Raw genomic sequence first — 13,902 nt, 5'->3', positions numbered from 1 at the left:
GGTGAAACTAACTGAAAATCCCAGGTTTTGTTTCTTATGTCATCAGTAGGAAAGGGAACAGCTGTTGGAGGAAAGGAGAGGTGTTTCGGAAGTTTTATTCTAATTCTTATTATTTTTTTTTTCTCTCTTGTAGCTTTGTTAATATGCCTATCTTTATACCCTTACAGGTTTTGGGCCTGCTTTGCTTCACCCCTAATCCTATCTCACAGCAGAAAAAGAGTAAGTAATTCTAGCAGACACTCAAACCCCTACATTAATTTGAAAAAGAGAAATTGGAGAACATGAAACCACTACATGCAGCCTTTAAGTACTCGAGGGTGGCCTATAAGAAAGATCAGGACAGATCTTTCAGTATGGGAGGTTGGTATAGGACAAGGGGTAATGGTTTTAAACTGGGAGGGTTGATTTGGATTAGCTGTATGAAGGAAGTTTTTTACAGTTGGTGTAAAGAACACTGGCACAGGTTGCCCTGAAAGGAGGCTGATGCCCATTGGACATGGCTCAGAGCAACTTGATCTAGTTGAAGGTGACCCTGATCACTCCAGAGGATTGGACAGGATGACCTTTAAAGGTTGATTCCAATCCAAACCATTCCACCATTATACAGTTTTCACCTTGCAACTGTGTCCAAACAGTAATTCAGCACCTGGTATTAAGTCTTCTTTTTAAACATCAAGTAGACAATTATACTGCCACTATCCTTACCTAAACATCCTGTGTAGAGTTCTAGTGTAGTCCACTAGTTAGTATTATATCACCTCATACCAACTGGACAAAACATAGCTTTAAGCATGACTTGAACTCCTATATTTCTAATCTTACTTCTCTCCCACTCAACACACACTATCAGATGGTAATAGAAACACTAATTTGGAAATTTTAACTGCATGAACTGACCCTTACATGAGGGACTCTAATGAAGGATCTGAAGCTCATGTCCTGTAAGGAGTGCTGGAGGGAGCTGGGGTTGTCTGCCCTGAAGGAGGGTCAGGAGAGACCTTTTAGACTGCTCTCTACAATTGCCTGAAAGAAAACTGTAGCAATGTAGGAGTTGGCCTCCTCTCCCGTGTAACAAGTGACATGACAAGAGGAAAGGGCTCAAGTTCTGTAAGGAGAGTTTAGACTGGATATTATGAAAAAAATTTTCATTGAAAGGGTTATCAGGCATTGGAACAGGCAAGTGGTGGAGTCACCACCCCTGGAGGTATTTAAAAGATGTGCAGATGTTGTGCTTCAGGACATGGTTTAGAATTGAACTTGGCAGCATTAGGTTTATGATTGGACTCAACGACCCTAAGGGCCTCTTCCAATTTAAGTCCCCAGCCCTGGGCACGACTTCAAGTGAAACAACAGAGCAGACAGAACTTGTGCCCAAGAACACCCAGAAGTGGTGCATAATTTTTGTGGGTGATGCCCTGCTACAGCGAACAGAGGCACCCATTTTCTGACCTGACCACTGGTATAAAAAGGTCTCCAGGGACTCTCTGGGACTTGAATCATAGGTTCATGAAAAGATTGCTAAGGATTTTCTACACATCTGACTATTACCTGTTGCTCCCTCTATATGAGAACTAAAGATGACTTGGATGAAGGGGCAGAGGCCTCCTCAGCAATTTCACTGACAACACAAAGCTGGGAGGAGTGGCCAATACCCCAGAGGGCTGTGCAGCCCTTCAGACGGACCTCAACACGCTGGAGATATGGGCAGAGAGGAACCTTCTGACATTCAGCAAAAGCAAATGCAGAGCATAGACTGGGGCCTAATCTGCTGGAAAGCAGCTCCACAGAGAGGGTGCTGGGGGTTCCGGTGAACCATGAGATGCCTGCGAGCCAGCAATCTGTCCTTGTGGCCAAGGAGGCCATAGCATCCTGGGGTGCATTATAAAGAGCATTGCCAGCAGGTCAAGCGAGGTGATCCTGCCTCTCTATGCAGCACTGATGAGGCCACATGTGGAGCACTGTGTACAGTTGTGGACTCTTCAGCCCAAAAAAAGCATGGAGCTGTTGGAAAGGGTCTAATGTAAACCTACAAAGAGATTAAGCAATTGGAGCATCTCTTTCACTACTAAAAGCAGAGGGAGCTGGGTCTGTTCAGCCTTGAGAAGACTGAGAGGGACTGAGAGTGATTTTTATTTTGATAGACTCATGCTGGTCCTGGAGTATATGCTACACATTTGTTTGCAGTTGATGACAAGAGTGCTGTCCTCTTAACTAAAGAGAGATGCCAAAGTTATTCATGTGCAACAAGATTGTTAGAATGGTAGAAAACCACAAAGTTAACAGTCAAAATATTCCTAATGTGTCCCCTGTCCCTAAGCAGGGAAAACCCCCAACAAACAAAATTAAGCTGAATACCCTATACTTACCATTTTGGCAAAATACGCATTCATTGCATCAGCATATTGGAGCAGAGATTGAAACTGATTGTTCTTATGGAACATGACAATCTTCACAACAAAGCCAAATTTAGAGAAAATCTGTTAGGGAAAAAACATGGACTTTAAGAAGCAGTGAATAATTCATGCACACTAAAAACTAACATTTAATATTCCAAATAAATTTCTGAAAAATATTTCTGTTGTGACAGCTGAACAAAACCTGTGTGAACTCAGAATTTTGTTTCAGTTAAAAAAAAAATTAAAGAAAGGCTACAAAAGATGGGAAAGAAGGATAAAATTTACTTAAAGAATTAGCAATGTCTAATCAACTAAGAACAAGGAAGGACAGTCCAAACAGGCATTTGTCCAGTGTCTGCAGAAAAATTGTGGATAATGAATCAGAGTTGAGGTTTGAGAAATGGACTTCACAAGTCATAAAATCACAGAACACGTTGAGTTGGAAGGGATCTACAAGGGTCATAAATCAAGTCCAGTTCCCAGCTCTGGACAGGACACCCCAAGAGTCACACCATGTGCCGGAGAGCATTGACCAAAGGCTTTGGAAACTGTCAGGCTTGGTGCTGTAATCACTTCTCCGGAGAGCCTGCTCCCAACACCCTCATCCCCCAATTCAGCTTCATGCCTTTTCCTCAAGTCCTGTCACAGGTCACAACACTGAAGAGATCAGTACCTGCTCCGCCCACTTCCCCTCAGAGGAAGCTGTAACTGCAATGAGATCCATTAGCCTTATCACACAAAGTAAAAGTTAGACTGCAGCTACTGGGCACAAAGTGCTGCTTTAATTAGAGGAAATTGTCCCCTATTAAAAACTCCAAATAAGAACCCTTCTCAAATATTGCTAAATTTTCAAGTCATACTGGAAAAGTAGTTGAATGACAGCAATTCAAATACTGAAAACATAGTTGTGCTGCAGTGAAGTAGACTAAAATCAAATGAAAGTAAATTAATATAAACTTCCTCTTTGCTGTTGCAATCTTAGAACTAGTACAGCTCCTATAACCCACAAATAAGGAGCTTGTTCTGAGGTTATTCTGAATGCAATAATAATCCTAAGCAGCTGACATAGTATTTGCACAGGTTCAGCAATGAGTGAGCAACACTCAAAAATACATACGAAGGTTTAGATCAGGTGAATTGCTACATCCAAGTGACAACTAATATGTACACTAGTTAATCAGTATCATGGTGAGGAGATATAGAGAAACAGAAAATTTTAAGAGGTAAGAGGAAAACCAGAATGTTGCTAAAAACAGCAATTGTTTGAGATCTTAGCAGAGCAGGAAAAGAATCTTCCAGGACTGCAGGCTCTTACAAAATCATCCCAGTTATTCTAAATTGTATTATTTAAGATACTTATATGAGGGGCATGGTTTTTACTGCATAAATTACTACCAATTACAAAAGCTTCAAGGATGAAAAACTTTGCAATATTTGTAAATTATCAACAGATCCTCTGGATGCAAAGAAGTGGTCTCAAAGTTATTATTTTTAAACTTAGAGCTTTCAACAGCATAGTCCAAACAACTTGCAGAAGTTACAGTAATGTCTTTCATAACCATAGCCTACCATTATTCTAAGCCTTCAGAGGTAGTCAAATGCCATTCTAAAGGTAAACAACCAAGAACATTTGTCCAAAAAACTTGCATATTACATGACTTGCACGGAGGTATAAAAGTGAATATAAAACCCTAAATACAAAGCAAACTACAAGGGTTACTCAGGAGAAAGAGTGCTACGGATCCAATATTTCACTAGCTTATCATGAAAGAAGAATTAACAGTTCAAGTTTGTTGCTGCTTCCAGAGCAAGGAACTAAATGAGACAACATGAAAATCTGAATACTAAAACCCTGTTAACTTGAATTTCATTTACACAGAACTATTTCAAACCTAGATACCTGGATTCAGGAAATTATTTTAAGGAGACAATCCTCACTCAGAAGATTCAGCAACCACAGGTACTTTAAAAAAAAATATATTGGATTTACAGTAGCAACATTGAAAAAGATTGTGAGTTTTTTTAAGCAATCCTCATTACCTGATACAGTATGTCTAAAGTGACAGGGTAAAAAACATTTTCAACAACGATTCGAAGAACAGAACCATGACTTGGAAGGACCCCACCTTCAGCAGCAAGAGCACTTGTAATACCCAGGTTTCCATGCTGCACAACATTCACATCTTGCAATGCAGCCTGGGGTCTCTGAAATTAAGTCATAGCAGAGAGTGCAATTATTTTACATATAAATTATTCATACAGAAACAAAGTTTTCCTAAATGAAAAGGACATAAAACATAACTTCAAAAAAACATATTTCCTTCATATTATTGATTCCAATCCCACATTAATAAATAAATTATAGCTCTTTACTTTCCATGCCCCTACCTTACAACTAGTCAGTGTAATTCACAAAATTACAACTATTTTTTAGCTTTACTAGGATTTCATTCTCTTCAGAAACTAAGATTTGGTGGGGATAGGGCTTAAAGCTACACACCCTACTCTTCTTTTAGAGCAAAGTCAGGGGATAAGCTTAAAGGTACACACCCTACTCTTCTTTTAGAGCAAAGCCACAAAAAATAGGTTCAAATCTCACTCCTCAAACTAGACTTCTGTGATCACACAAGTCTCTTCACTTGTTTTTCATGGGCTTTCCCCAAAAAGGTCTTCATACTTCCTGTGAGTGGCAGGACCATGGAGAGATGTTCCTTTCCAAACACAGTATTGCGACCTGAAGTCATGTTCCAGCTACACTATTTCTTTGGAAGACAGATTAAACAGAGCACACGGCACATGCTACCTAGTTTCAGAAAAATATAACCCAGTAAAATAATCTGTACATCAGGGCTCAGCCAAGGGAGTAGGACAGTAACAGTATTCAGCTGCTTTACTATGCTCTCTTTAAAATCTAGATAAAACTCCAATATAAGTGCCAAACAGCTTATTTTTAAAAATAAACAATGCTGCTATAGAAGAAAGCAAGTGCCATGTACCAAGTTGAAAATACACACAGAGAGACCCAAGGTGTCTTATTTGCAAATATACATATACTGTTCCTGAGGCTGTTATGCAAACAACATCCTTAAAACAAAAATCTTGTTACTTATTTGGTTTTGCAGATAACAAATAGATCTAGCAATCTTATATGAGGAAAGATAGAAATAATATTTACCAGACTGACAAGCTCACAAGACTTCAGTGACTTTTGTGTCAGCACAAATTAATGATTTATGCCCAAATCACTACTGTCAACATTCATACCGAGGAAAAAAAAAATCATGATATACACATCACAGTATATAATTTATGTATCTAAACAGGAGGGCAATTGAAATTCATTTTAGAATCCAAAATCCAGTATTAAGCCCTAGAGTACTCTGCTAGTGACTGGACCCCAGCTTTATGCTTGTTGTGGTCACAACCATTTTAGCCTTTCAAATCACCTCACAGTTCGCTTCAGTAGACTGCATTAACTAGTTCATCTATTAGCATATTACTGGAAACAACACTGAAAGTCTTGCCAAAGTTGAGATAATCAATACCCTCTTGTCTCATCCACCAATCCACTCATCTCACCATAAAAGGCCATCACATTGGTCAGGCATAAGGTCCTTTTAAAAACCTATGCTTGACTATGACTAACCACTTTCTTCTCCTTAGAATGTTTGGAGATAGTTTCCAGAATGAGTTCCTCCATTCCTTATCCAGGGACCAAAGTAAGGCTGGTCAAGCAGCGGTTCTCCAGATCTTTCTTTTGATCTTCCTTGTTGTCCTGCCTTAAGATAGGAGAAGGATTTTCTTTTTTCTAGTCCTCAGTAACTTTTGCCAACTGCCACGACATTTTCAAGATCATACGGTGGCATAGCAATGACATCAATCTGCTCCCTCAGCATTCAAAAGTGCATCTCACTAGTGCCACAGACTTGTTGCTTCTCCAATTAGTTTAAATGTTCTCTAATGTGATTCTTTTCTGCTTCCCTCATCAAGACTTTTTTGCACAGCTCTCATATGCTTGATAATACCAAGGGCAAGTCTTAACCACTACAGGCTGCCAAGAAGGCTCTCAGTAATTCAGCCTCTTCCATCTCCTTTGTCCCTGGCCCCATTCAGCAGCAGGCCTATGTATTAAAAAAAAAAAAACAAAAACAAAAACAAAAACTTATTTCTACAGCTGACAGGAACCAAACTTGCTGCTTTTTACATCTCTCATCAGAGACAACTCCATGTGGCCTTTGACTTTCCTAACCATACCCCTGCATGTTCAGATAATGCTCTATAATCCTCCTGGGGCACCTGTTCATGATTACAACTTTTCTCTGTCTCTCTTTTATTGCTTAAGCCCAGTCAGGAGCTCCTTGCTCCTACAAGGAGTCCTCCTGCCACCTTCACTTGATTTCGTGGCCATCATAATGAATGACTTTTGAACTTGAGCTCCTCCTCAATGGTTTTATAGTTTCACTGTTCCCTGTCTTTAAGAAGTTACTGAAGTTATATATATCAGAATTGTCTGCTGGTATAGTGAAGAGCAGCCTGCTTATTTACAAGTGTTGTGGTTTAACCCTAGTTTGCAGTGAAGTGTCACACAACTGCTCAGTCACTTCCCCTTAGCACAATGGGAGAGGGAAATGGAAGAGTGGAAGTGAGAAAACTCATGGGTTCAGTTTCAGACAGCTGAACAGGCAAAATTAGCAAGTAAGGGAAAACAAGGTATTTAAACTTGTTTACAGAGAGGTGTTTAAACATTTCCAAGAAAGTAGGAACTTCATCGAGCGTAACAACTACTTGGAAAGAAAGAGGTAACAACTCTGAACATCCCTCCTTCCTCACCATTCCCCCAGCTTTCAATGCTGAGCCCAACATCATACGGTGTGGGACATCCCTTGGGTCAGTTGTGATCAAGTGTCCTAGCTGAGACCCTTTCCATCTTCCTGTGCACTCTCACTGGCACGACAACGTGAGAAGCAGAAAAGGCCTTAATACTTACTGTCACAAACCGCTATGAGGAAAATTAAATCTGTCCTAGCCAAAACCAGTAATTGCATAACTCATGCAATTATATTCTGTTAAATGGAAATATTGTACTTACAGCCTGATTATGTTGATTGTCAGTCCTAAGCTCCTTGTAATTGGAATACTGAATATAAACTGGCTGATGGTGGAGGAAAGGTATAGCAGAAGTGTAGTAGTTCACCATAGAAACAGCAGCATCTATAGAAGCCATTTCCAAGAATGCCTGCAACCAATACACAGCTGATTTCAATGTTGTTTTTGTTTGCAAGAGAGAAAAAAGCATAATTTTCCCCAATTCCACTCTCACTAGAAAAAGATTATGTGAACGTACAATACTGATTTGCTCAGCATTAAAATGCATTTGTGTCTGCATGTTTACGGTGCTGTTTTATTCAATTTGCAGGGTCTCTTAGAAAGTTGTACATTTTAAGTACACTACGTCATCTAAGAGGTGGAATAAGTATGACATATGGGAAGCAATGCTGGTAAAAGTACCATACTGCTAATCAATTTGCTAAATTCCTGAAACCAAGCAATATTACCTAGGTAGCTGATATCCATACTGATCGTAAAAGCTGGAACAGAACATTAAACACCCATCAGTTTATTCATTGTATTAATCCAGCTCAGTATTCCAGACAATTTTTTGAATGAATGCTTATTTTTAGGATTTCTGTATTTCTTCATTACAGAAACTACTCTGGCACATCTGATAGGACTAAACAGACGTCAAAAAATTAGTATGCATGTAGGCAACTTAAGCAGGCAGGCTCTTTGAAGACATACGTCATCAATAGTGACAATATAGTTCTTTATCATCTATCTGTTCTCACATAAAGTGGATATAATGTTTAGCAATATTATTAACATATTTCTAGTTCATTATTTAATCCAAAAGCATATTAAAAACTTAAAATAAATTTCAAAATATTCTTTCCCATTTAAAAATAAGAAAATCTTCCACTATCAATGAAATATTTAGACATTGTTGCAATCATTTCACTCAAGCACAAGATCAAAATTATCATAACATGAACCACATCTTCAGTCTTGCTCTTGTTATTGAAACATTGAAAATGACATACCTGACCTTTTCCTCTTAGCATCAAGAGATTGGTTATTTTGCCAAAAGGGAGACCTAATGAAACAACTTCTGCTCCGGTAACGCCTCTTGGAATTTGACGAATATGAAGGACACGTGAAGGGGAATATGGCAATCTGTTTCCTTTACCTTTTTTCTTCTCATTATCTAAAATATTTTAGGGAGGGAGACAGACAAACAAACAAGACAAACCCATTGCCGAGTGTACATATCAAAACCTAAAGGAGAGAAACTGCTGCCTCAGCACTGACATTGACTTAGGTACAGATCCTTGAACCTTAAGAAAGGATATTTCACATACAACAAAGGGACAGTGTAAGAAGACACCATCGGTAATTCCAAATCTTGATAGCAGGGGGAGGGTGGCGGATGTTTGGCTTTGCTTTGGACTTGTTTATTTTCTGGAGATTTTGTTTTGGTTTGCTGCTGGTTTTTTTTTTTTAATGGGAGGCCAGTAATGTCTCCCCAAATGCCTACATAAGATATTTGCAAAACATTAGTTGCACAGAAGAGTGGAAAGTCCTAATTGGGAGGTAATAAATTAGTTTTCCTCTTATCACCAACTTACCTTTCCGTGACTGAGTAGCTAACCCAAGGTTTGGGGCTTGTTTTTTCCTTATTAAAGAAAGCCTACTGTACTAAATGATTTTAAGCTTTAAAAAGTCGCTGAAAAAGATAGTATGAAATCCATATAAACTCTTAAGCATTCCACTTTAACACACTGTCAGAAGTGGGGGTTTTTTTGAACATATGCCTATTTGGATCCTGTAAGTGACTGATTTGGATTGGTAAGTGACCAATGACAACACTTCAAGAACATCACTCAGTATCCTTGAGAGCACTTTTAAGCAGAACACCACATCTGGAACAAGCATATTGTTTTAGAAGCAGTAGCAATGAAGGCAAGAGAGATAGCCTTAATGCCTAATCTGTTGCATTTAGCCTTCCAAGGAGAAACACAAAGGATTGGGAAAAAAATTCTGTATGAGCTTTATAAGAAATTTCAGATTTTGCATAAGGCTGAGAACTGGTTCACACAAGTCATTCTGCATAAGGGTGTTTACAGAGAGTGTTTTTTTTAGTGGAAGCCTGTAAAATTTCAAGTTGGATGATCAAAGCCCCAACTGTACCACACTTAACAATTCTCCCACCTGCAAAACTGAAAAGTCTGCTATGCATTGATTTTTCCATCAAGAAATTTTAAATGGCTTAATGTACTCTGTATACATTCTGAGAAATGTGAACTTTAAGACAAACATGACCATTTAAACACATATTCATACCAAGCCATGACACGGCAATCTCTAACAAACTATTTAGTTACTTTTCAGGTTAAAAACGGACAAGATGTCCCTGACTTATACTAAGTCAAGGAATGCTTGATTAAAGAAAGCAGAAAATGAAGTCTAGTATTAATTTTGCTTTTAGTTTAATATGAGAGACTCTTGCAGAAGCAGTATCTTCTGGGTTCTGACACATTGTCAGAGGTGACAAAATGGAGCTAAGTGGCAAACTTTTAAAGTGCCTCCTTTCTCGAGAAACTTAGCTACATCTCAAATATAACTTCATAGTTTTTTAAACCATGCTTCTTTCTCCAGCTGTGGTTTGATACTAATTTTGATGCAGAGTGATAACCATCTGTATCTTCCAGAATCTGAATTTAAAAATTGATTCAACACTTCTTTAAAGCATGCCAAAGATGATCATCTTTCCGAACTGTATGCTCAATTGAGTAAAAGTAAAAAAATGCTTTCAGACAGACCAAGAGAAGCCTTTTGAACCAAGTGAAAATTGGTTCCTGATGTACAAGGGGAAGTTCATTACAATCACAAATCATGACTGGTACAAATGTATTCCCCGAGTAGCCTGAGGTAGAGAGGTACACATTTTAAATGTGTGACCCACCAGACCAAAAAGTACATAAAACCCCAAACATAACAACAAACAAGTGGTGCAGCTGAAGCAGCTGTATTAGGTAAAAAGATATCTTTTAATGGCGATTATATTTAATTTTAGATTTATATGATTTTTAACGAAAATGCCTACTAATATATCCCAAAAACCTCTATATCATTTAGACATCTTGGATACCAGTGGGAATCATCAGTCATTGCATTGTTAATTAAAAATATATACTTCAGCTATTACATTGCTAAGCTATAAGCTTATGCTATTTCAAGCCAAGCTCAGACATTTGGACATCATGTTGAATTGACCAGCAGAAGTATAAACAGCCTGACAGGTGCAAGTCAAAGAAGTCAAAAAGAAAAATCTTCAAATTAGCTCCTCAGACTCCTTCTTCCCCACTGAAAATATAGCAAGTCTTAGACACTTACCAAAAGGTGATTTGCTCTGCCCTTGGCCCTTATAGAAAATAAACTATTTGGAAACCACTGTTGACAGCAATTGTCTATGTCACAATTTAGTTCATTTATTTGACATAAAGTTAATTCATGCAACCATTGGTCATTAACAGTCCCTGTGCACCTAGTGCTGGAAGTAATACTAATAAAAGCATCAGCCAGCTTTCTCTCACTTTCAACTTCTTGTCTGATCTAAAACTACAGGTAAGCATATACTCTTACTGCATCTTCCTCAACACACACACAAAAAAAAACAACAAAGAAAAAGAAAAAACACAAAGTACCTTTGAAGAACTTAGATTTTTTTTAATGTATACCTGTAGCTGGAGTAGAATTGTTCATGGTAAAAGGTCAGTTACTGACACCAGAAGAAGCTTGTTAGGACCACTCTAAGAAATAAAAGACAAGATTACTAGTAAAAGTTGTTACAGAGAATGCTCAATATAAAAGTGCAACAATTCCCTTTACTTGTTCTTCCCAAGAACACCCACTGCCTATACACATTACCCACAGCTGCCAGGAACTTATTTTTCAGGAAAAAAAAAAGCCAACATAACTTTTTCCCATGTCTCAAGAAATTAGCAAATTCAGCTGTGTTACACTTCATATTTAAATCTATCCCACTACAGTTCACTTTTAAAAAGACCAAGAATAACAAATGCTTAAGACAAGACATGAGCAGGCTGCAGGCTCTGGGTCTGCAAAACAACACTTCCACAAACACACAGCCACATAGGCAGAGTCTGCACTTGCAACAGGACACAGGGAACCTTGAGCAAAAGTAATCCAAGACATATTTAAACATACCCATGGCAGATTTTTAAAAAAGCCCTGGTTTTCAGTACATTTTATAAAAATACTTATGACTTACCATCAGATTCTTAAGACCAATGTCAAAGTATTTGATTTAAGAGTGTTAACAATTTGAGGCTCTAACTACAGACAGAAAAGTTTGAGTACTATAGGTTCTTCATTCAAAAATCAGCATCTAGCTCCAGCTATGTCTGTTTACACATTAAGACTACTGTACTAGTTCCAACCAAGCAACAGCTTCAAAACAAGAAATAAGGTACCGAAACACCTCTGAAAGGCAGTTAAGTTTCCTGAAACTTTCACCACACTCTTCCATAAAAGCATTTTAATGAAAAATAGAAACCGAGGGAGTGATTCTACAAGATGGAATAAGTTGATCCAAACAGCTCCTAATCACTTTGGTGGAAAGAGAACTTCCCACTGCCCTTGGTCCAGTACTCCCACGTGTGCAAGAACTATTTATCTTGCATCAAGAATGCCCAAGAGTTTTCCTATGACATTATTCAATTCTCCAGCCAGCCAGCATTCTAAGTTGAGTTAAATTAGTCATTCAGCTCAAAGAGAGGTTGAGAAGTGGCAGGATCCACTGCAAAGAAAGGGTAAGAATAAGCCATCATGCTGGCTTGCATTGGCTGCAAAAACACTACTCAGAGTACCGGCTTATATGGGGTCTGTGCTTAAAGGAGCAATTAGGTTCTCTTCATCCTTGTTAATCATGTGCTCCTGCTGCTTCCCTAGTGTGGGAAAGTAATTCACAACAGAAGACTATGACTAGGCTAGGGTGCTTAGAAACCTTTTCAACCAAATTTAGCTGTTATGAAGAAGCACAGGTGTTAGTGTGGAATGGAAGAAAACATGAGTGTGTTCACTCCTCTCTGGCAACAGTAGAGATCTATTTTTAACCATGAAACTGCATCTCAAGAGTATATTTAAATACAACATCTAATTGTGCCAAACAGCAAAATAATTTTTACATTAAGAGAACTAAAAAATATAAACCCTGTATTTTAAAGAAATATCAATTAAATGGTTACTACATGTCATGCATATCACACTGTACTTGCACAGATACTAGAATCTAATTTACATGCAATACTGATATTAATTTTCACCTATCAGCAGTACATTTAGTATACCAGCTCTCAGGTACTGCACCTAAAGAGCATATTTTGATTGAAAAATACATATCATGCTAGTTAAACAAAACCTGTGTCATTAACAACAGTCCTTTATTACAACAAACCTTCCTTTTATTTACTAGAGGGCAAGAAGAAAAGCTGCTACTGATGCAACTCCTGCTGTGGGGGCTTTAATTTGGTTTTTAACTTAGCATTTATTCAACAAAAGAAATCCCTGCATACTTCCAGAAGGCTGTGAAAAAACATAGTGCATTACCATGTCCAACATGTATCCTTACAATTTCATATTTAGTTTTATATACACTGGTATTAAAAAAACCCCAACCACCTCATTTTCAGAAGAAAATATTTTTCAACCTCTTCCATTTTTAGGACACACACAAAGAAACACAATTCACATGGCTGCACATGAACTGTGTTGCAATTCTGTGTAACTGGCCTGTATCTGTAAAAGTGACACTGCAGCTCACTGTAGTATACCATGAATTGCTGCTCCAGAACCGTGGACTAAATCAGCTTCAACAGGAGAAAAATTATACCAAAATTATAACCTCCATCCATGACACGTGCCTGTACTTAAAACTGACACATCATTCAGTCACTATATTCTAAGACACTTCCCTAGACTGAGCCGTTAGACTGACAACCATTAACCCACTACAGCAGCCAAAACACAAACCAACTTGTTAAACCCCAAGCTCATCACCTATGCAACTGTTTTACTTGGTTTAATAAAAGATCAACAAACCTTTGGGCTTCTTACAATACAGAGAACCATCATAATTTCAAATGTATAACTTTCTTCGTATCTTCAACCTGATACAAGGAGTATTTTCAAACAGACATACTTTTAAGTATATTTGCTTTAAAAAACAAAACAATTAAACATTAAATCAAGACACTGTAGAAAAACTGGCCAGGCCTAGGCTTGCTAACTTTAGAGCCCTGCCTACAAAACTCAGTTTCTAACAGAAGAATTTAGAATCTTACCTGATGATTTTGGTTGTGCTTTCTGCTATTATTTGAATGCTCCACTGAAACACTACTCCAATTTTTAACTTTTTGTATCAATACTA

General features: G+C 38.1%; 1 protein-coding gene across 4 annotated transcripts in view; it reads right to left on the bottom strand.

Moving 5' to 3' along the window:
- Positions 1-13,902, bottom strand: part of PTBP3 (polypyrimidine tract binding protein 3) — a 37,180-nt gene that overhangs the window by 11,532 nt on the left and 11,746 nt on the right. For 2 of the 4 annotated variants that reach the window (XM_066181428.1, XM_066181429.1), the window contains exons 3-7: positions 11,192-11,263; positions 8,495-8,658; positions 7,486-7,632; positions 4,437-4,601; positions 2,367-2,477 (exon numbers count right to left, since the gene is read on the bottom strand). In XM_066181428.1, the coding sequence (XP_066037525.1) occupies positions 2,367-2,477; positions 4,437-4,601; positions 7,486-7,632; positions 8,495-8,658; positions 11,192-11,216 (612 nt within the window). In that variant the 5' untranslated portion in view covers positions 11,217-11,263. Of the gene's footprint in view, positions 1-2,366; positions 2,478-4,436; positions 4,602-7,485; positions 7,633-7,951; positions 7,985-8,494; positions 8,659-11,191; positions 11,264-13,902 lie in introns of those variants that run through there. The other 2 variants (XM_066181432.1, XM_066181431.1) reach the window with 2 other exon arrangements.

This window comes from Chamaea fasciata, unplaced genomic scaffold (assembly GCF_029207755.1).
Source record: "Chamaea fasciata isolate MVZ Bird 193981 ecotype frontalis unplaced genomic scaffold, bChaFas1.0.hap1 SCAF_4, whole genome shotgun sequence".
Lineage (NCBI taxonomy): Eukaryota > Metazoa > Chordata > Aves > Passeriformes > Sylviidae > Chamaea > Chamaea fasciata.
The sequence above is the reverse complement of the archived record's forward strand: the minus strand, read 5'-3'. Positions and strand labels throughout refer to the sequence as shown.